At 49.8% G+C, this 23,990-nt stretch overlaps 1 protein-coding gene across 1 annotated transcript; it reads right to left on the bottom strand.

The window, feature by feature from the left end:
• Positions 1–557: 557 nt before the first annotated feature.
• On the bottom strand, positions 558–23,797 carry marf1 (meiosis regulator and mRNA stability factor 1). The gene is given in 28 exon segments (XM_084685789.1): positions 558–4,051; positions 4,821–4,991; positions 5,355–5,462; positions 5,623–5,683; positions 6,198–6,440; positions 6,861–7,097; positions 7,484–7,711; positions 8,541–8,743; positions 9,303–9,436; positions 9,730–9,872; positions 10,883–11,103; positions 11,347–11,528; positions 12,193–12,312; positions 13,128–13,370; positions 13,607–13,687; positions 13,836–14,014; positions 14,272–14,458; positions 14,866–15,024; positions 15,648–15,694; positions 15,696–15,809; positions 16,869–17,360; positions 17,800–17,972; positions 18,334–18,451; positions 19,887–20,095; positions 21,098–21,251; positions 21,691–22,542; positions 23,014–23,221; positions 23,686–23,797. Coding segments are annotated over 27 exon segments (5,445 nt in total). The 5' UTR covers positions 23,164–23,221; positions 23,686–23,797; the 3' UTR covers positions 558–3,815.
• Between the last annotated feature and the right edge of the window lie 193 nt (positions 23,798–23,990).

Here is a 23,990-nt window from a genome sequence, read left to right as displayed (position 1 = left end):
TGAAGCGAGTAAATACATTGATGTACATGCTGTCTTTCTACAATAAAACGAACCATAAAGGCCATAGGCGTCTGTGCACCTCCCAATCCAAAACGGATGCCTTCCCACCCAATGTCACCTAGAAAGCTGAAACTGTACAGTGCATCTCATTACTCAAACGAACACAATCTTTATATACAATGTGTTTAGTGCACACCAACTGGGTAAAACCTACAAACCCCATGTTGCCATCTTAAAATACGACCAAACTAGAGGCGTCTGAAACCATCTGACCTGAAACTAGTCCCTCAAGTCCAGCATTACAATGTCTTCACCATGGGTTTACCGTTCTTGCGGTTAAATGGCCCATTTAATACAAGCCTTGATTCAGTCAGTCTTCCCTGAGATACCAAGGCTTGATTCCTTGGTAGACATGTTTTACCAGGCTTTTATGTAACAGTAAATTTTGTATTCAGTATAATCCATGTATAAGCTTCAAACTTACAAATGAAGAGCATCCTGGCTCATAAATATTCATATGAGAAATAACAGTACATAAGTAATGAGACAGGCAGGTGTAATGCTTATGAGATTTATTAACCGATATAATTTGGTCCCTTCAACATGAAACTGTTACAATAACTTGTGTATCATGGCAGTAAAACAGGGGTGACAAGGTCAGAAAAGAGGGACAAACACAGATCTGATAGATACACTTTGAAAATAACATTATCACAGAGGATAAGATTAACAAAAGGACCGCAAAAGAGGTTCTGTCCAATAAGAACAGTGCAGTGCTTCGAACAGTGCGTTGAAAACTGACATGACAACAGTGAAATGCATTTCACTTCATTTCTCCAAAGCACAACCCAACATTGATAACTGGTCAAAATCATCCTTGCGTCACGTAACAAAACAGACCACACAGCTCTTCACGTGAACTGAAACTATGCAAAGGTGCATAACATTCTCCTCTAAACACACAGCCTTGTTAGATTCTTACCGATTGAAGCAAACTAAACAAGAGAAGTTGAGCTTTGAGCCTTTCAAGTTAGTTGTCACTGTTGCACTTAGGAGTCAGTTTCAGTGTAAACGACGTCATGATCATGAGGTCAAAAGTCGGTTTAGGTGCCATTTCTGAATTTTTCTTCCTTAAAGGCCAGTAGGATATTTTTCTACATTCCAAGATCCTCATCCCTTGATTAAAGAGAAAACAATGTTTCTGGGCAGTCGTTAAAACAATTGTGGGAGCCGATTAAAACGGCAAAGGATTCAGGGCAACTTGCCCCAACGCATACATGCTGAAACACCAAACACAGAAAGCAAGGGTTTGGAACTTTGAAGCATGGGAGTCAGTAAGAACTAAACAAGATTCTAATTCTAATTTACAGTCCACTACAGGGAATACATTGGCACACATTTTGGCGAGGAGATGCATGTCAATGTGGGTGCTCTCGCGCAATTTCGTCATCCGTTTTGACAGATTCTGCAATGCATACCAAGAGTATCCATTTGACAGAGACAATCTCTCCCTTCATTACTTCCAAGTAATGTTTCATGCTCTTGCTTGTAGGGAACTCATTTTCATGTTTTTACTTTTATGGATTTTCAATGGGGGAATGCTATAACCAGCACATCCTAGGGAGACTCACAATACGTTTTTTAAATTTTTTAAATTTTTTTTTTTAAGAGAAAATCTAGACAATCATAAGCAACACTTTGAAGAGTTTAAGGGCGAGGGAGACTGGTAGAAGAAGAGGATTCGGCAGAAACAGCAATTTTTAGAACGCCATGGCAGATACAAGCCATTGTAAAAGCCAGGCGGAGTCGCGACACGAGGGGGGGGGGGGTCTCTGTCCATCAGATTCCGATCACAGGCTTCCTGAAGCTCCCTCCATCCCCCCCAAGCTATTCCGACACCAAGCCGACCCTCGGCCACCCACAGTTCCTGCTCCCTACTCCCCATCACTCCACCCAAAAAAAGAAAAAAATCCCTGCAATCCTTCCTCGAAAAAAAAAAAAAAAAGACACAAAAAAAATCGAACGAGGGAGCGTGCCACATACCGGTCCTCTACACAGTCGAGGAAGTGCAGACACGATGGTACCGGCGACTAACCCAGAGGAACCAAAGCAACAAGGTTTAATGTAAACAACCTTAAGCGTTTCAGTGGAAACGTGGAGGGCGTTGTACAGAATCCCCTCAAGATTCCTTACTAAACAGAGGACAAGCCACCACCGACAGTAGCGGCAGCTTTGAAGTACAAGACAAAGACTTGACACGGGTCGCCAAACATGGGCCAACCCTTCCGTCCGATTTGCCTCGAAGGGTTTACACCATGCATAAACTGACTTATGCACATCCTGCGTATTTCACACCATCCACTCGAGTGTAAACCGCAGTCGGACAAAAACAACATTGAAAAGAAACAAAGGAGTTACGCTCTGGCTGGTGACAAGCGAACGTCCCCCGATCTCCATCGGCGACGCTTCAGCCAACACCTGGGCTGGGTGTTCGCAAAGGGCCCCTGTGTGTCCGCTTGGCCAGGCACTTTGGAGAAAACGGACCCTTCAGAAGATCTGAAGACGCCAAAAGCTGTCGTAGCTCAGTCCAACTCAAATTAGGAAATCAAATTCCTCTCTGTCGCCATCCTACGCATTTGGCTGTGCTGGTTGTAACATTCCCGACGAGTGCGTCCCACAACACTGAAGTGTGTTCAGGTGAAATATGAGAGATTAAATGCTGCCTCAGGAGAATGATAAAATGCAGTCTGCTCACTGGTGCCCCTTTGACTTGCTTTTGACGAATGACTCAAACATTCAGGAAAACCCCCCCCCCCAAGAATGGGCGTCTTCGCGAGTGAACGGTTACCAAGGAGACTACGAAAGAATCGCTAGAACTCCTGTAATAAACAAAGCTTTTTTCGAAACACTTTCTGGACACACTAAATGCCGAAGGAATAACTGAAAGGGTGAAATGGGCATGGGTTTTCAAAACAGTAATACCGAAAAATAGCTCCACGGTTGCCCTCAAACGGCAAAAAAGCTCCACATTCCGAGCAAAGTTTCCTTCTGGCTGTGTGGTTCATCGTCCCCATGAAGAACACTCCAGGGGACCAAAAAAAAATATCAAGCGGTGAAAAGAGCGATTTTCATACAAGTCATTTTCGTAATTTCTGTCTGACATGGCAACGGTCCAGAGCAAGTGTCTAGGAAAACAAACTTTGATAAGCAGTCGTCCTCGTGTTGAGGGATATTACAGGCCAACATTAAAGCAACGAGAATTATTTGATAGGAAGTGAAAGGCTTTGTTGTTAAAAATAGCACCCCTTATACACTTTGTAAAATGTGTGTCCCGACAGTGCCAACTAACTTTTTTTAGCATAGGACAGACTTTCATTTCAGACTTTCAGATTTCATTGCTGCACGGTTTCAATGTCAATACATTATACATTATCTACCTCATATCTTTTTCTTGTCCTACCTCTGAAACTCATTTCCCCCACCTTCCCTCTTTCCCCTTTAGAACATTTACTGACCTAACAGAAGCTTTGAAAAGTAAGATCTGCAGCCCAAAAAACTGCATCAGGGACATTCATGGCTTTTGTGGACACCGACTTTCAAATGATACACTGGCAACAGAAGAGGCAGCAGGTGGATACCTACGGTATTGTGTCGCCTCGTCAGAATAAGGGCATATAGGAAAAAAGACCAAACAAAACAAAACCCCAAATATTACTCTCTGGGCCGTTTTCAACTCTTCTTTATAGAGTTGTGCATGTCAGCTGTGTGTGTGTGTGTGTGTGTGTGTGTGTGTGTGTAAGCTGGTGTTTGTGAGGTCAAGGGGCAACCCTGAAGGAGAAGTTGGCGGCCAGCCTCACTTTGTTGCGCGGAGCCCTCTTGCTAGGGCTGTCCACGGATGTCTGGATGTGGGCCGGGGCCTGGGGGGGCTTGGGTGCTGCTGCATCCTCGGGCTGGCCTCTCACAGCAGGGGGGGGTTCAGGTTGGAGGGGCTGGTCGCAGACTCTGGAGGGGGGATCCACCTCATCAGCACTTCCCTCAGGCCCATCGTCCTCTGGGCGTCCACAAATCAAAATACAGAACGAGATTTAGACGAGGCGGTCGAGGCGAAAAATACGAATAACTGTACGAGCGTTGACATCTTTTTGATTTCCATGAGTCAGCCTCAATCAACACGAAAAATCCAACACACAGTTGACAGCAGAAGACAAAACAGACAGATTAGAGTGGTTCTGCTGATGTCCCAAGGTCAGGGACAAGTGCGCTACAGAGGGAGCTAACCTCAGACCACCGTGTGCCAGTAGGCTTTACTGCATGGGGCCCAGGTTCTGTTACAGCCCGGGCCACTTCCTGCATTCCCTCCTCTACATTTTTACCCTCTATCTAGACCAGGGGTCCCCAAACTACGGCCCGCCAACGCATTTGGACCTTCCCTCTGAACAATGCCAAAGACTTAAAAAAAATAAAAAATAAAGTAAATGTTTTGATTTCAATAGCAATGAATATGAAAAAAAGGTCATTACGATATTAATAATGTTCTTTTAATAGTATATATATCCCTTGATATGCAAGGCGCATAGCAAAATAATAAACTAATCTAGCATAATAAATGCATTTATAATCATAACATCTCCGCAATAATAATGGTAGTCACTCAGGCCCATGTCATTTTCTGTTACAGACCGACCCGGCCCCACATTAAAGAAAGGAAAAATGATCTGGCCCTCGCAGAATTTTTAGGGGCCCCTGCTCTAGACAGTCTACCATAATAAAACAAATGTACCCACCCTAAACATTTCGGAAAATAAAAAAGGGGGTCTAACCTGAGGGTGGAGGGGTAGGAGGAGGGGGCGTCTGCTCCCCGAAGTGGATGAGGTCGGCCTGCCGGAGGAGGACGGGGTCGGGGCGGAGCTGGGGCGAGGGCAGGCAGGACGGCACGGGGCCACACAGCAGGTCGACCGGCGAGGCCAGACACAGGAGCTCCGCCTCGCCCGCTGAGACGAGGATGGAGGGTCAACGTAATTTTTTTATTTTATTTTTTTGACAAATGAGTGACGAATGTCACGAACGAGTGAATGAAAGAATTGATGACGAGAGAAAGGGAGCAGAAATTAAGCTGGCCAACAGTAGGGAAGACAAATGCTTATGTCGCATGTATTACACCAAATTTGGCATCAAACCACTTTCATATTTTAGAATAGTCCTTGTATATGAACAGTTTTATTTATATATTTTCAACTATTTAAAATAACGAATAAAAAAAACAAACCTAGGTATACTAAATATACAGCTAATGAGCTGCCTTGAGACCATCCGCAGGAAGCCTATCAAAACAAAGTAGGAGTAGGCTTGTTTACCTGGGCTGGGAGTGCCAGACTGGTGGTTGCTACAGGGGCTGTATCTCTGGTCCTCCCCCTCCTCCTCCTCTTGCTGGGGGCTGGCGGAGGCTGTAGAGCTCACCCTCGCTGGGGAAGACAGATTGGGTCAGTTACAGTCATGTTACCCGTGTTCGTGGTGAGATGACACGCCTAGCGTCGTTGATTCCGTTTGTGGTGTCAATAAGTCACTCGATTTTTATTTAAGTCACTTGATTTCATTTTATTTTTGGTCGTCTCCTTCCTTTACCTTTCATATCGTTCTTCAGAACGATAATCCTCTTGTGTCCATGTCCTTTGATCCAAACCACCTGTCATTTGAAAATCAAACTTATTAGCATAGTTATTTGAACTCATTTCGACACGCAATGTCACAGAGTGCCACAAAGTCGCCCGCAGATCACCACCAAAAGTATTTGTCAACACTACATTAACTTATTTCACTATAAAATTGATATGCAAATATATGTAGGGTGAATAATATATTTTAAAATAATTTCATTTTCTTCTGCTTCATATTTTTGGAGAAGGGAGAAGTTGCTTCTTATTGAACAGTGCTCTGTAGGGATGGTGCCCAGCAAAGTAGCAGAATTTCATCATATTTCGTCATGCTGTGGTCTCCCAACAGCATCTTTGGGATGGACCCATGTTGCACATGGGGAAGTCTAGTCCCTGGACAATCTGGAGCATTTCCTCATGCTCCTTACACCTTGCCTCATTACAACACCAAAATCAACCGCTAGTCCACACCCATGGCCTCCTTTCTTTGGGGGTGATCCATGCTGTTCCTACCTGAGGTACGGGGGTGATCCATGCTGTTCCTACCTGAGGTATGGCTCCAAGCAGCTCGTCAATGGTGGAGTAACCGTAGGCGCGGGGTTGCAGGTTGCGGCCCGTGAACTTGCCGTAGGCGCCGGGGAACTCTGTCAGGAAGATCTGGTGGTAGTGGTAGGTGTGGAGCATGGCTCGCACGCCGCTCGCAAACTGGTACAGCCTGGTCAGGCGCACCCTCTCGCCGCCTTGACGCCCTCCGGTGTCCCCCTCCTCGCCTTCCTCCTCGTGGAACAGCTGCCGGGGGTGAGATTAAACCAATGATGAACAGACGCCATGAAGTTTTAAACCGGACCGAACCTGCCAAAAATCCCATCTGGACCTAATCCGTCAAATCGGACATCCCATCCGTAAAGGGTATACGAGTACTGCGACACTAACACACTAGATATCATCACCCCTCATACATTCCGTCTTCCGTACGTGCGGCAGTGTAAAGGTGAGACGTTGAAAACTCTGTTCAGTCCTTTCATTCCATGGTTCCATTCAAAGCATCCGCTGATGCACTTTTGCTTTACTTGCTCGACTTTATCGACTATATTGACTTTTGCACAGCACCGTGCCCACCCAAGTACCTGTGAGGCGCCATGCCCCTCCCCCCCCATGCCCCTCCCCCTCCCCGTGCCCCTCCCCCCCCTCCCCGTGCCCCTCCCTCACCTCCACCAGGTAGGGCAGACTCTTCAGCAGCTCGCTGAGGGACAGGAAGCCGTACTCGCAGGGGTTGAGGGCGGTGGCGTGGGCGCGCAGGTACAGGTCGCTCAGCTCGTCCACCGACACGGACGTGCACTCGCCCTCGCCCAGCGCCATGAGCAGGGCCAGCAGCTGGCAGGTGAGCGAGCGCAGCGACTTCCTGTTGATGAGCTGCACCTCGCGGCCGCCCGCGCCGTCCACCACCTGGCGGGAAGGAGGATGGAGGGCAGTGCGTTTCGAACGTTATGGGGGAGTCTGGCCAAGACAAAGTTGACTACCGCTTGGAAACTAATGTACTCATTCAACAACATTTTCTAAAAACGTATAGTATGCATGTACATATACACACGTATATAATAACTACAGTTATTGTGAAGATATCACAATAAAAACGAGTAAAAAAAATGGTCTCAGATTTGGTTCCAGCAGGGGGTGCTAAAGCTCGATTTATCAGGAGAACGTCAAAGACTAACAACTTTGGACCGCCTTACAGTTGCACCCGACCATCCGGTAGCTTCCCTGCAACGCTACCAACACAGGGACAAAATATCCCCCACCTCTGGGGGGGGGGACAAAGAAAAGCCTCGTACCTTGACCACGTGGCCCAGCTTGGCGAGCAGCGCGGGCAGCGAGCCGACGTCGTAGTCCTGCAGGCGCAGGCCGTAGCCGTAGGTCTTGCTGTACTCGGCGAGCAGCTGGCTGGCCGCCAGGCCAGACTCCGGCTGGGCACGCAGGAGCTTGACCAGCTGGGCCGCCAGGGCCTTGACCCGCTCCAGCTCCGTCAGGGTCAGCAGCTTCTCCTCGCCGCACTCCAACACCTGGGTGTGGGCAAGGCCGCACTCGTAAGTTGTTGCCCCATTCATACAATGACGTGACTTTGATGCCATGATGTAAAAAAAAAAAAATGAAAAAAAGTTGAGACGACTGACTACTACACAGGCGATTGCCGACATTCAGTGTCAGGATTGTTGAGCCAAGCCCATATCGGAATCATTTCCTGTGGCGTCCTACTGTGAACTAGCATCGTTGGGGGGTTTACAGGGGAGGGGAAGCAGGAAAGGAGCCGAGGGAGAGAAGGGGTGGCGGGGCCAGGAGAGGAGAGAGGCAGGGGTGGCGGGTGTCGACAGAGGGAGCAAGCGAGAGCGAAAGACGAGAATAGGCCGACGCGGGGAGACGGGCGGAGGGAGCATAATAGATTTGGCAGTGAGGAGCAAGAGAGCGGAAGAACAGAGCAGATACGAGCTTAGAGAGAAAGAGATGCAGACAGTGAGGAGGAAGAAGAGTTGAACAATCGTTACCACACCGTACACCAGCTCACGCGGGAGCGCGAACAGGACGACGGAGATCTTGTAACACATCCCTCCCTATGCACGTTAGCAACAAGGTGATTTTTTTATAGTAGATACATATTTATAGTAGTGTGTGTGTGTGTAGGTGTGTCACACAGTGGCCGAGTAAGCAAGTCATTTCTGAATCCTCAAAAGTTTTTAACTGTCAAAACGTCCTACGAACTCAAGACGGGGAAAACGAAACATCTTTGCTCTGTCAACACTTGACGGAGCGCATCACGACAGATGACAAAATAGACCACAACCTGACAGAAGGCAACACACACACACGCACACACACACCTCTCCCCAAACTCACCGTGAGCACGTCGGGGATGGCCTCGAAGAGCTCCAGCAGCTTGCTGAAGCCGTAGTAGGTGAGCTTGCACTGGCGCCCAAAGTGGTGGTGGTAGGTGGGGATGAACTTGCTGAAGGGCATCCGACAGTGGGGCTGGTGCCTGAGAAGGTCCACCACCTCCTTCCCAAACTGCCTGGTCCGCTCCACCTCCTCGGCCGTGCGCTCTGGGGGAGGAGCGGAGGTCAGGACTGTCTTGGACGATGTGTACACACACACACAGGTGTTATGTAAATGATACCCATCCATGTCTATTCATCTAGAATGACGATGGAGCTCTGCAGTACATACATCGTAAACATTGGTCAATTCAAAATGAGGCATTTCGAATGCATGTTTGCGTGTGTATGAAATGGTAACAGAAAATACAGTGTTTATAACGTTTGGCTGATATCGAGTTTTGGCATGCAGGAGGCGAAGGAGATTCTTTAATCAAACCCTTTTCTGTTTACTGCCGGCTAGCTACCCTAGGGAGCGTCAAAACAGGGTCGGCTTGAAGGTAAGCGGAACCCTAAACTAGATTAATCGTGTCTGTAAGGGAGTCAGAGCATAAAAAATCTTCATAGATAGGAGAGGAAAGAAAACGACATTTCTTCTTCACGACGTTACATTTGTGAGTGGGCAAATGGAACGAATCGGGGATATGAACCCCCCCCCCCCCCCCCCCGGTGAAAGCATATGGCAGCCCCTGGCTTGGGGGGGGGGGGGTTTAGGGTTTGCGTTCACCTCTCTTGGGTACGGAGATGACCGTGTCTGAGTCCTGGGGGATGACGGTGACCGTGGTGTCGGGGATCTCAGCCAGCAGGTCCATCAGGTCACACATGCCGTAGTCGGTCACGTGCCAGTCCCTGGAGAAACACCTGGGGAGAGGGGCACGCGATTGGTCGGGTCGCAATTTATTTGGACTCTCTTTACCCGGCGACGACGACATCCAGCGTTAAATGTGGACTGGATGTCTGTTCATGCACCACGTTAACACCCAAATTAGGATTCACAAAAACAGAATGGGGTCAATTTACATTTATAACCCTCTAACAACCATTCCATCCAAACTATGACGTTTTTACTACAGGTTAACAAAGATTTTTAGTTTGGTCGGTAGATGAGTGCGCATGACTGGCTGAGAAGGAGGGCTGGTTCCTGTGGTACTGACCAATGGTAGGCCTGCATGAAGTCCCTGATGACCACTTGCTTGCTGGCCTGGAACTTGAGGAGCTTGAGCAGGTCGTGGGTGAAGCGTTTGACCTGGGCGCGGTGGGTGAGGGTCAGCAGGCGCTTGGTGCCCATGCCCAGGATCTGGAACACAAACCAGGGTGAGGTGGAGGTGGCACACGGTGGAGGAATGAGAGGAAAAACAACATGCCAAAAAAAAAAAAATACAAAAAAGAAATGTATTCATGAATTAAAAAACAAACAAAAAAAAAACACCCCCCGCACCGGCCCAATTACTGACGCATTAACGGATGTCCATTCGTTATGCTTCATAGCGCGAACACTTAAATCTCCCCGAATTGATGGCGTACACACTGTATGAGTTGTCCTGGGAGACAAACGATTTACTTTTGGGAGCGAACGTTATTAACTCAAGATGTGTTAGTCTCATTACATGCATGGGCAGGTTTGAAGCGACATGCAAGACACTGATCCATTGACTATAATTAGGAGTCCAACAACACGAGCGGTACAGCTCTTGAGCGGTTTCTTGAGCCGTGTTCATTTGGATACAGGGTGACTAAAGGTTCTACACATGTTTTGAGTGACTTTGTTTTGGTTTAATCTACGAGCTGTCAAATCGACATGCCTTGATATCTGTTTGCATTAGTGCACACCGTCAACTCAATTGATCTATGCATTTTTCTCAAAACAAGTTTTGTTGAATATTTCTATTATCCAGTACACAAAAACCCCCTTCCTAACTGTTTATAATAGGTCAGATTCAAACACAAAGAAAAAAAACGAAACAACACATCTTTAAGTAGGCTACTTTAACTTAACATGATGAGGGTTCTATGCAGCTATTGTCCCAGACCTTCACTCTACAGTGGGTCTGATTTGTTTTTAAAAACAAGTTAAACACACAGTTTATATTTCTGAGAGTGTGATGGGGTTAGCAAACATTACACCCAAGTTGGCCTTGACTGGGATTATTTGGATGTGTGAGAATGGTGGAGTGAGTGAGTGAGTCAACATTACAGAGTTAGCCTTGACTGACTGACTACGACTGACTACGACTGACTACGACTGACTACGACTGACTACGACTGACTACGACTGACTACGACTGACTACGACTGACTACGACTCACCTGCAGCACGTGGGGCACGGCCTCCAGCAGCTCCAGCAGCTTGGAGTAGCCGTAGTCGGAGACGCGGCACTGCTTGGCGAAGTGGTGGTGGTAGGCTGGGATGAACTTGCTGACGGGCATGACGCAGAAGGGACGACCCTTCATCAGGTCGATGACCTCGCGGCTGAACTGGATCAGCTGGGGGTTCCCCACGGGGCTCTTGCAGCGCTGCACCCACGGGTCTGTGTGGGTGTGCGCGTGTGTGGAGGGTTATATATTGAAAGCGCTTGAAGGTTGCGTCTATGGGACTTTTATTGTGACATTCCATTCCATTATCAACTTGAGAAAAACATAACAAAACGAATATGGCTTTAATGCAGAACTAGTAGTTTAACATGTTGTCCAGTAATAGGTTGACCAGCAGAGCGACTGTGTGTGTGTGTGTGTGTGTGTGCGTGTGTGTGTGTGTATGTGAGCTCACACACCTGCGTTGGGCGCTGGCGGTTTGTTGTGGATCCACTTGATGATCTTGAAGCCGTTCTGGGCCGTTACTATGGTAATGCCAGGGACGCAGGTGATGAGGTGCTCCAGCGGGACCCCGTTCTCCAGCTGGCCCTCCTCAGCAAGATGCAGTGGGCTGAACTCTGATGCATAGCAGTCTGGGAAACTGAGTTTGGGAGGAGAGTAAGTAGTCACAGCCCGCCACTGAGTTATATTCACAGAGTTCATAATGAATTAATCAATCAAATGATCATGTATCTATTGAAGTGTGTGTATCTTATAGCCTACTGCTAACACAGAGCTCAAGGCTAACACGGGCGCTATGGCTAACAGGGAGCTAACACACACAGGGTCTATGTGCTAACAGGGAGCTAACACACACAGGGTCTATGTGCTAACAGGGAGCTAACACACACAGGGTCTATGTGCTAACAGGGAGCTAACACACACAGGGTCTATGTGCTAACAGGGAGCTAACACACACAGGGTCTATGTGCTAACAGGGAGCTAACACACACAGGGTCTATGTGCTAACAGGGAGCTAACACACACAGGGTATATGTGCTAACAGGGAGCTAACACATACAGGGTCTATGTGCTAACAGGGAGCTAACACACAGGGCCTATGTGCTAACAAGGAGCTAACACACACAGGGCCTATGTGCTAACAGAGAGCTAACACACAGGGCCTATGTGCTAACAAGGAGCTAACACACACAGGGCCTATGTGCTAACAGAGAGCTAACACACAGGGTCTATGTGCTAACAGGGAGCTAACACACAGGGCCTATGTGCTAACAGGGAGCTAACACACAGGGTCCATGTCCTACCTGAGCAGGGGCAGGGTTCCCTCGTGGGACTGCAGCAGGCTGTGGACCTGGGAGGACAGGGCCTTGATGGACACCACCACAAACGGGATCTGATGGGAGTCTGGATCAAAGTCGGCCTCACTGCAGGAGGGGGGCAGGGAGAGTTGCAGGGGAGGAATGGACAGTTTAGGAAGAAGGCGAATGTATCTAAATCAATCAAAACCAGGAGTCATTTGTTTTTTGGGGGAGGGGAAAGTGCAAGATTTGGCACAGGTGCCTCTCTGAACCCCATCACTGAGGAAAAACTGACTGTGTGTAAGTCAAAGTGCACGTCCCCTGAGTGTGCTAATCCATATTTATGTGCATTTTAACTGAAGTCCCTTTGGGTGATTATGTGTGTCTTATCCTTGTGTGCATGTGTTTTTCGCTTACCCCTGTGTGCGTGTGTGTGTGTGTGTGTGTGTCTGAAAAGTTGAAGATGTAACCCTTTATTCTGTATAAAATTATACTGTGTTCAACATTCCTTTTGTGCAGAGAGGAACTACTTCAAAGTTAACTCTAGGCTTACGTAAACATACTGGACCCTTATCTGGTTGACCTGAGGGAGGGGGAGCATTTGTTACTGACTGTGTTGGGGGTTTGTTTGTTTGAAGGAGATAAGAGCTTTTACGACACCAGGACCTGAGATTCAGCAGCTATTGTGTTTCAACCAGGGTTGATGTCGCACGCACATGCAGAGGAGACAGCCAATGAAAGAAGAGCCATGCGACAGTTGCATGTCTGTGTATGAACCAATGACTGTTGAGAGTACCACCACAGCCTCGGTCTCCTTGCGTCACACGCGCAAGTGACAAACATCCTCGGCTGCTTCGCCGACCGACTGCGCAAACGCGCGGTAAAAGACGAACATTTCCGACGGGCGTCTCACCCCGGGTATGCACGCGGGCGTCTCCTACCTGAAGCCCTCCTGGGTGTGGTGGTGGCGGCACACGGGCTCGTGGTACTCCAGCTCCTCGAACACCACGGGGCTGGCGCTGGAGGAGGAGCAGCAGCCCTCCTGAGACTGGGACGAGCCCAGCGGGCTCTGCCTGGCCTGGCTGGACGGGAGGAGGCACACCAGCCGGGAGCCGCCCTGCTCCCGCACCGCCACCGTCTCCGACAGCCGGTATAGGTCGCTCGCCGCCAGCTTGCGGCTGTATCTGGGGAGGGAGGGAGGGAGGGCGGGCGGGCAACGGGGGGGATGAAAAAACGATTTGCGGTGTCGAGTTTCACGCTGTGGAAGAGTGAATCACTTTACGATAATGTGAAGGCGTTATTGGGTTATACTTCATGGACACCGGTGTGTTGCAAACCAAGGGCATGTTTGGCAGTGGGACCACTTGCTATTTATGCTGATATACACCGTTTCGTGTCGTTTTTAAAAAGTTGCACTCACTTCTTCTCATATATTTCTGTAAACTTGAAGAGGGGGAGGCAGCAGGCCGGAGCGTCCTGGAGAATGGAGATGATCTCTGAGCTGGGGATTGGACAGATGGATACCCCGATCCTGATCAACATTTCCACTAATACCAGAGAGAAGATTCTTGCACACAACACCCCCCTCTCCCCCCCGTACACACACACACGTCGGCGGACCACGTTCCAAATCAAACCGCGGGGCGTACCCAAGCATGGCGAGGGACTTGTTGTTGCCCCCGGTGACGAGCGACACGTGGATGCGCTTGCCCCCTATCTTGTAGCGGTGCAGGCCGCTGACGGCGCAGATGGCCTGCTGCAGGGAGCCCATCTGGACCGTGGCCTTCAGCTGGTAGTCTGTGTGGGGGCTCAGCTCCACGGCTTTCACCTGAGGGGGGGGGGCGGGGGGGCAGAAAGGACACAGAGAAGGACAAAGCGAGAGAGAAAGACGGTCAAAAGCGAGAAAGACAAAGGGAGGAAGAGGGAAAGAGAAAGTGTCAAAGAAAGAAAGGGAAAAAAGCGAGGTCGAGAGAACACGTGAGCGAGCGAGCGAGGTGAATAACTGAGGAATAAACTGCGCCAACGTTCCGCTGAAAACGCAAAGCTTGCGAAGCTTCGTCCGGGCCGACGGGGCTCGTCTCTCACCATGCCGTGGCGTGAGAAGGTGTCTCGGAGGAGCTGCTGGAGCTCCTTGCGGGACATGCGGTAGTCCAGGTTGGCCACCTGCACGTCGGCGCCGTCCACGAAGGGCTGAGGGAGGCCGTCGGGGAGGGGGCTGCGGGGGGGTCCCGGCAGGGGGGAGGAGCGGCTGGACAGGCAGGGGGACGCGCTCCTGGAGCAGGGCGGAGGGGGTGGAAGTCATTCATAAATTCACTGAACTATTATTATCAGTGACCTATGCACTTTGTAAAGCTCTCTCTTGGAAGTCACTTTGGATAAAAGCGTCTGCTAAATGAATCACCAACCATCCTTTGACTTATGGAAGCATTCAAAACGTGGGGCGCTTATGCACGCAACAATTCACTCAAGTCCTCATCCATCGATTCTCCCCACTCGTGCCCTCCCTCATCCCTCGTGCCCTCCCTCATCCCTCGTGCCCTCCCTCATCCCTCGTGCCCTCCCTCATCCCTCGTGCCCTCCCTCATCCCTCGTGCCCTCCCTCATCCCTCGTGCCCTCCCTCATCCCTCGTGCCCTCCCTCATCCCTCGTGCCCTCCCTCATCCCTCGGGTTGCCCTCACCTGGAGGACCAGGAGCCCTGAGACAGCACCAGGGGGCTGAAGGTCCTGTGGAGGCTCAGCTTGCTGAAGGCCGACGGCGTGCTGACCTGGAACTCTCCGGAGCCCCGGTCTGCGGCTCGCTCGGCGGGGGAGTTGGCCCTGCTGCGCGGCGTGGAGCCCCTGGAGGGAGGGAGGGAGGGACAGGATAGGAGGTTTGTTTTTGAGGCGGTGAGGAGACTATCGACATGGTCTGACCATTGACAAAGCAGTTTCTATTTGAAAAACAGTTTCATCACAGTCATCAACATTCTGCAGGTAATCTCTCTTTTACTAAGACATCCATTTAGTCATTTAGCAGACGCTCTTATCCAGAGCAACTTACAGTAAGTACAGGGACATTCCCCCCGAGGCAAGTAGGGTGAAGTGCCTGGCCCAAGAACACAACATTATTTGGCACAGCCGGGAATCGAACTGGCAACCTTTTGATTGCTAGCCCGATTCCCTCACCGCTCAGCCACCTGACTCCCTAGTCCTGACTCCCTACATCCAGTACGGAACAGTATTGGGCCACATTATATCCAACCTAACACCTGAATTAAGGACAAGATGGGCAGGATTTCCTGTAGAGGTTAACCAACCTTCCAGAAACAACATCATTACAATCACTTTCATTACAATAACAACAGACGCAAATTGGCTCTGGTGCCACTACTCTTAATTGAACGCCATTCCTGCCAAAGACAATAACAAGAAAAAAAAAGGTTTAAGGTACGATTCGCCCCTTGGCGCGTCGCCCTCCATACCGTCGGCGGTACATGGACTCTCCCACGAGGCTGGCCTTGGGGGGCAGGGGAGGGGGGCTGGAGGGCGTCTCCGTTGCCGTGGGGGGAGGAGGAGGAGCAACGGCCCTTCTCCGGGTGGAAGCCCGTCTTCAGCTTGGCCTGGTCCAGCCCAACGCTCGCCTCCTGCACCAATGGGGGGGACAGAGGACCAACCACAACGGGTGCGTCATTAGAGGATGCAAACGCGGGATTGGTCGCTATGCATTTCTGAGGAACAGGACGCGGGGTTTGATTGGTGGTGACGGAACACCACGTTCGAGCGGGAATATGAGGTTGATGACAGGAAGATGTTTTGGAGAGCCAGATCAACTTGGATTCACAATCATTCAAGGTAGTGGTTTGAATAGTAAAAATGTTATCGAAAAGGTAAATATGTTTGAATTATTTTTCACCTCAACCCTGCATGATAAAGCAGTTTAGACTTTTGAATCTTCATAAATGTCTTGCTGTTTAGTCAAGACCTTTGAACCTTTATGAATGTCTTGCGGTTTAGTCTAGATCTTTGAACCTTCATTAATGTCTTGCTGTTTAGTCAAGACCTTTGAACCTTTATGAATGTCTTGCGGTTTAGTCTAGATCTTTGAACCTTCATTAATGTCTTGCTGTTTAGTCTAGACCTTTGAACCTTAAATGTCTTGCTGTTCAGTCTAGACGGCTCTTCTCCAAAGCTCTTCCTCCCACCAACTTAGCATGGACACAGAAAGGGGCAGGGCAGGCAGCAACACACAGCAGAGCAACAGAAACTTCCAGACTTGGAATGAACCTGCACAGGGGTTAGAAGCAACACGCGCGCACACACACACAAACAAGTAGACAGCATTCGGGTGAGCTGAGGGAATGAGGATGCAGCGAAAGACACGGCGAGGGAATCTGGCCTTACACAAGACATGCGCCAGAGCGCTGGTGAACACCACGGACTCATGCACAGAGTAGAAATGGACACGGACCACAGAGATGACGGGCTAGACAACGGACACGCCGAAACATCTGAAGCAGGCGGGCCTGCCAGTCGTTAGTGTACACAGAGCATGGGAGGAGGAGGAGGCAAGCAGGGGAGGTTAGCGGTTACACGCTAGATAGCTAGCGCCGGTTAGCAGGCAGAGGTAGGGGGGGGTTAGGACAAAGCACTGGATGGAAAGGGGGGGGGGGGGGGGGTAGGGGGCAGACAGTCCGGCTGCTGACCTGCAGGGGCCTGGCAGGAGCTGGGGAGCCACTGGCAGGGGGGCCGCTACACCCCCTCCTGGGGCTGTAGGGTCTCTCGGGGACGGTGGCAGGGGCAAGGGGGAGCCGGGCCGTGCGGCGCGACCTCCTGGGCGACCTGGGCTTCTCCAGGGGCAGGAAGGAGAACGGGGAGGCAGTGGAGGGGGGCTGGGGGACGGCCGAGGCCGGGGGCAGGGTGGCAGCGGGGGGGACGTCGCCGCCGCCGGCGCCGATGCCCGGGGGCCGCGGCGACAGGGCGAGGCTGATGCGGCGGCCGTACACGTCCTCGTTCTCCATGCGCTTGCGGGCGCGCTCCGCCGCGTCCTGGCTGCCAAAGCGGATGACGGCGGTGCCCGAGGACACGCCCAGCACCTTGCCGCCGCAGTTGTCGGACAGGCGGCGCAGCCGGGCGCTCACGCTCTTCCCGTCACGGTTGGTGGGGAGATTGTACACATAGAGGAGGTTCAAACTGGGCTGGGGGAGGAAAGGGAGAAAGAGTGTGGGGGGGAGAGAGACAACGGGGCCAGGGATTTGGGTTTCGGGATCATTTCTTTTATGGTGCGTTTGGAAATGAAGCCAAACGCAGTCAGAAAGGCTGGGAACTGGTCTCCGGCTCAATGCAGAGACGAGGCCCAGGCCGAATATTTTGGAGGGCTTCAGGAGGTTGCGTTTAAATGCAAAGGGTTGAATTTGCAAGCCGAGGGGAGGACCTTGGGACTGGCGAGGTCCAGTTTGCTCCCTAAAATCCCCTTTGAGAAACGCCCTCAAAACGCGCCTCTCCTCTAAACCGGCCTCAATCGCGGTTACTAAATGTCCATTTCAGTAAACGGACTAGCCACAACGCGTTTGTCTGATGCGGCGTGCTACTTTCAGTCGGTGACTGGCCGTTCTTGTGTTTCTCCCCGGGGCCTACCTGGGATTTGACGACCATGCGCGGCGGCAGGTCGGCGGTGATGTCCTGGAAGGTGACGTGGCGGTGGGCGTGCTGCAGCAGGGCGGGCGACGCCTCGGCGTTGTGCACCAGGATCACCTGGAAGCCGTGGCGGTGGCGGAGGTCGCTCAGCTCGCTGGCAAAGTTCACGTCGGCTGAGGGGCAATTAGGGGGGGGGGGGGGGGGTTAGAAAAAAAACTACTATGGAAAATGTGATGCGGTAAGCTCAAATAAGAGGGAAAAATCTAATGTGATATGGAAACATTTAATAAGATATGTAAACATTAAATCTGATATGGTAAGCTCAAATAAGAGGGAAAAATCTAATGTGATATGGAAACACCTAATAAGATATGTAAACCTTAAATATGACACGGAGAAATCGAATATAATATGAAAATATCTCACATGATATGGAAAAATCTAATGTGATACAAAAAGCTCAGACGGTGGGGGAATCTGTTCAACGACATTAATATAATAGATCAATGGCCATAGTCAAATCGAGCCACTCACAGGAGACGAGGACAACAGTGGCAGGGGCCGCGTGAGTTTCGGCGAAGCGCCGGAGACTCTGGCGCAGCTTGTCGTCCGCGGCGTTCTTGGCAGTGGCGTTGATGTGGGCAACCGTAACCTGCCAAAGCAGAGATTGATTGTCAGCAAGATGGAGGTTCACAGGTATTCACACGGATGGGCATAACCTCCCATCACACCGGACGATTGTCCCGTGGAAAAACACGCATGTATAAGAGTGCATGTCAACCGACACGTTTTTGTTCTGCCGTGGGCACTTGGAGATGTTAAGGGGCGTCACTGTTGCAGACGGCCAACATCCTTGTTAGCCATGTCACTTTCGTCTGCTAGTGCTCGTAAAAATAACTCAAAATCTCCTCTCCAAATTAATAACGTTCAGTATTGAAGTCTTAACCTCCGGTGTTCCCTCAAACCCCAGATGATGAGCCTAATCTGATCCTCTAATATCAACCAGTTAAAATCATTTGAAACAGGTGCGCAAGTGTAGGGTTGGAGGGGAAAAATGTATTACAAAATCTACGGAAATAGTTGTACAGGAAAACTGTATAAGAGAACTTTACAGAGCACACACACACACTAACTTTGTAATAGCAATTTTTGACATAGTTACAATATCCATGTTTCTTTTAGCGGTAAAAAGTAAGTTCCTTTGTTATAGACAGAAACTGAGGTTCTGTGATGTGGTTTACTCTGTAGAAGGGACACTCAGATTGTCTCAAGGTATTTATGGTGTCGTTTTAAGATGCCTAACTAAGATCCAGAGGGTCGAAGTTGGGTCCGGGGGACGGGTGCTGAACTTTGGCTAGAAGGTCTGGGTTCCGTTTCATTGAGCTAATTCAATTCTTGTTTGAGGATTGGTCACACAAAGGACAGTTGACCATTTGACTGGTCAACTCCCATGGCTTTACTACCTATTGATTTGGGGAGAGATCCCACATCAGAGAACTGTGGGACACCTGGTGTGGAGATGTATTGTTTCAAGCTGTCACTAAGTTGAGTGAGCCAATCACAGAGTTTGCTACATTGATTGATTGACCTTATAGAATGCCATTTGATCGAAAGTGTATGTATGGGTTGTGTTTTTTGAATGTTCTTCATCACTCTTACGAGCGATCTGTGTGGATGGCACCTCCTCCGTAACGACTGATCAGCAAAGCTTTGTTTAACCCTCGTGTTCTCTTCGGGTCATTCTGACCCATCAGTCATTGTGACCCACCGTCGTTTGCAACAACTTTACCGCGTACAAAAACAAAACGAAGCATTTTCTTTTAACCGTTGGGCTGTCTCAGACCCCCCCACATTTCGAAGGTTAAAAGAAAGTTTTTTTTATTCTGCTTTTGTATTGGGTGAAATTGGGTAAACACAACGATGGTTCGTTATGAACCTTTTGGTCGTGTGACCCGAAGGCAGCACAAGGGTTAAATCACATGTAATTGTATCGTCTAGATAAATTGTGTTGAAACCACATCCCTCGACTATACAGATCCACACGGTGCCACTGGAATTCCTCCGCCGCGGGGTCCACACGCACACACCTGGCAGTTGTTGAGCTCCTGGATGACCGCCTTGTTCTCCTTGCTGATGTCGCAGACGCACATGAACTCGGCCTCGCGGTGGCCCTGGAAGAAGCGGGCGCGCACGCGCTGCACCACCGCCGCCGCCGAGCGCCCCGTCGGCACGCAGCAGTTCTCGATGTCCCAGAACACCCCCACCGGGGGCACGTTCTCCGGACCATCGGGAGAACCTAGGGAAGGGGGGGCAAGGGGGGGAGGGAGACACGCGAAGACTTTCGTCATGGCAACGGTGATCAAGTGCAAACGTGCAGTTTGACGACTTGAAGAGAACTCCAAATGCATCCGCCCGTCAACTTAAACTGGTAACGTGCGCAATGGATAATTGAGTTTGTAAAAAAATGTTTCGGCGGATAATCTGTTTGCTCATGATGTCTTTTTGAATGTTCTGTTCTCATTTCATGAACTGGAAGGCCTACTGTTCATTGCCTGGCAAGTCAGGGAGACAGTGGTCACAGGTAGACTGGAGGTTTATCTTTTTATGATAAGGAACACAGAGAAATGATGCGGCTTTATGATCTACAGCTGTTTCAAGGAATGCACAGATGGTTGAACAGAAGCATAGCTATTAACCTAATAGTCGTATAGAAGAAGCACGTTGAAATAACTGATCAGAAGCCATCAGGCGCAATTCTCCCTCCTGTTTGCTCTCAGGTGTGTCCTTGATTGGCTGATTGGCTGGCGGGAAATGACGCGGGTACATGGATATATCAGCCAATCAGAGACTATGATACTTTAACTTCCTGAATTTAATTTTGAAGCTATCACAAGCCATCAGGCACAATGCCTTTAAGCCTGCGCTGTTTTTGGTCTCATCTGGTGTTGTTAAAGAGATGGTTTAGATTAGAACAGTTGTGGTTAACCAATACTTATTCAAAAGACATTTCATCGCTCTGAGTCGATTGACATTCGGATTTCCACAACACGTTACGATTCTGACAACTGTGCAATTTCGGGGATCAATAATGCTGTTCTCTACACCACATTATCAAGTGGCCATATTGTGGCAATGTGAAGTGGCACCATCTACGAAAATGGATTGATTGATTGGAAAAGACATAAAAACATGCTTAAAAGAGGCTTAATTTCCACATGGAAGCAATCGACACACACATTTTCACAGGCGGGTGGACAACAACCACTGACAAAACGCCACACACGGAAGTCCTACTGACCATACTTGGTGGCAGCCTTGCCCAGGCTGGTGCCCAAGAGCAGCAGGCCGTCGGAGGAGGTGCCGCAGCCGTTGCATATGGGGATGGGGGCAGACTGGGGCGGGGCCACGCCAGGCCACGGCTGGTCTGGCTCCGAAGCCACGCCCCTTACAGGCTGAAGGAAGGGTGGGGGGAGGGGGGGGGAGCAGACAGGAGAGGGGTTAGAGGCCAAGGGTAACCTTATATCTAAGTGAGGATGTGCCTCACTTTTGAAAGGACACCAGTACTTCAGGTGTCACTTACCGGTTGACTGGGTTAAACATGTTGAATAAATAATGAATTCAACAACATCAAATCCTTAGATAATGAGTTCTGTCATCGACCCAAGTACCATAACACTGAAAAAGCAGGCAGGGATGAGCAAAACGTTTTTCTACATGGCAACACAATCAAACAGCATCATCCATCTGGCTTTTAGTCCGGCACATGCCACAGATTCTGTTCATCCTTCTGTGTGGATTAGAATCCCCTCCACCCCCCCACCCCCCCACGTACACTACAAACAAGCTGCTTGAATCAACAGTGCCACAGTGAATGAAGAGAATACCACCAACCTTGGTCAAACATCCCTGGCAGTAGTGCGCCCCCTTCAGACAAACCGTGCGTTCTACACTGAGGTGCATAGGGTTAGAGCAAAGGTGCGACGAGGCGGGTGAGTGGTGGTCGCATTGGCCTGCGCCGGCTCTCTGGCTCCCCCTAGCTGCCGGGCTATAGCCACCACTACAGGGGTAGTAGCTGGAAGAGGCCAGGCAGGAACTGTGTAGGGGGGCCACGAGAGGGGCAGAGGGGGGAGGCAGGAGGCTGGCCTGGCTGTAAGGTACAGGGGCGGAAGGGCAGGGGTGGAGGGGGCGGAGGAGCCCGGCTGTGCAGCAGGGGAGGTGAGTGTAGGGGTGCGAGGGGAGGGGCTGGGAGGTGGCCACGGAGGGCAGGTTGAGCTTGTAGCTCCCAGAGCCGTGCAGCGTAGTTAGGGCGTCACCTCCGCCGCCGCCTCCTCCTCCTCCCCCATGACTGGGGAAGTGGAGGGCTGACGTCATGGCACTAGCCCAAGTCATGCTGCTACTAATGCTGGGGGGTTCCTGAGTGCAGGGGGGCATATACAGCGAGACGCCGCTAGCGCCGACACAACTGCTACCACCAGTGACAAGCCCGTATCCACCAGTAGTGCTATAGTGCAGGAGGCTCCCCTCACAGTGAGTGCACGCGCTTACTTTGGGACTAGCCCCCTGTTGTTGCTGAGGTTGGAGGGAGTCTTGCTGTTGGGGAAGTACAGGAGGAGGAATCAGACAGGGAGGGGGCAGAGGAAGTTGGGCCAGGGGGAAGGGCTGGGAGGAGGAGGAGGTGTGGTGAGGAGGAGGGGGGACATCTTTCAGCTCCAGCACAGGCTTTCTGGTGTCCATGTATTCCTTATGAAGACAGAGAAGCAATAAATCAATTGATGTCACATCTGAAGGAAGCTTGCAAGAGGCTTGGTAAAAAAAAAGGTCATTTCTTTTTTCACAGATAGTGGGGTTTCTACAACAGGGCAGTTAAGATAACTCTGGGTACATTCTGATAAGGGCCAAAAAAAGGTTTTTGTAGGTTTGGGTACATCCTGATAGACCGTTGAGAGGATTTACAGTAATTAGGGGAAAGGTTATTCCTAAAATAAAGACATAACAGCTAGTCTTAAGGTGTGACCACGTACCACCCCCTCAAAGGTCGTCAGTGTTACGCGAGCATGATATATCCTACATTTCAGATTGCATATGACACAATGTAATGAACTTCCCCCTTTTGCTGGTGGTCAGTCAAAAAGGCTTTTTGTAATTTACAATGGGACTGGTGTTTTTCTGATGGGTATTTCTACTGAAAATGGTTATCCTTATGCAAAGGCCTACCTGTTTGTCTGAGTAAGGGGTGTTTTTGTCGTAGGTCGAAAAGCAGTCTGTGAGGTTCCACAGCCGAGAGGTGGTCTCCGTCTCGGGCTGGCTGAGCCATGGGAATGGTCTAGAACTGCATATAGGTATCTCCTTTCCCAGTCCGTCCATCGTTGAACCTTACGGGGACTTTCACCATTCTTTCATCATTCTTCTCTGTCATTCTTCCCTGCAACACACAACGGCGGACCTCCTTTGTTTATTATGTATTCAGGCGGCACGTTCTACTGTACTGTGCCTTTAACTGAATGTGTGTGGCAATGGTAACACTATGGCCGAGGGCTTCTTTGCTGTGTGAGCAGAAAGCTTACTTTGAGCGCGTTCTTGTTGTGACATAACTAAGCAATACAGAACCAAGCAAAACATTGCGATTAGTTACTGGAAACGAGTAGCTAAAAAGAAACCATAGCTAGTTTGAAAAAAATGTTGATTGCTAGCCTAGATTCCTATTTCGCTGCTAACTTGCTAGTGCCAGTAGTACTGGAGAGCTGTTCGCTTGCGGCGTAAGCCAGATGTTACGTGACTATATTTATATACTACTAGGCTATATCATAATAAGTATTAGCTGAGGCCACATCAAACTAGCTAGTTAGTGTACACTAGCAAGGCCTTGTTTGCTTAACAGGGTCTTACCTGCGGCGCTACCTGTCTTCCTCTCTTCACAATTCCCCCCTCAGACTGTTTGCCCCTTTCTGACGCCTCTCAATCCGGAGCCCCTTTGTAACCTACATTTGCCATAAACTACATTGCAACTGTCGTAAACGTAAGCAGCCTACCCACACGACATGTACAACCTGTTCTCCAGTTAGGTTGCATGTGTTTACGGGGAGTTATTTATATGTATTTCATTTATATTATGTAATAATGTATGTTCGCATAAGAGAGTGGGGTCAAGCAGAAAGCATCATAACGATACAATGGTGATATGCAGTCGTAAA

The sequence above is a fragment of the Hypomesus nipponensis genome, chromosome 21 (assembly GCF_054491055.1).
Source record: "Hypomesus nipponensis isolate SF chromosome 21, ASM5449105v1, whole genome shotgun sequence".
NCBI classification, from domain to species: Eukaryota; Metazoa; Chordata; class Actinopteri; order Osmeriformes; family Osmeridae; genus Hypomesus; species Hypomesus nipponensis.
Note: the sequence above shows the minus strand (reverse complement) of the source record. Positions and strands in the feature narration are given on the sequence as shown.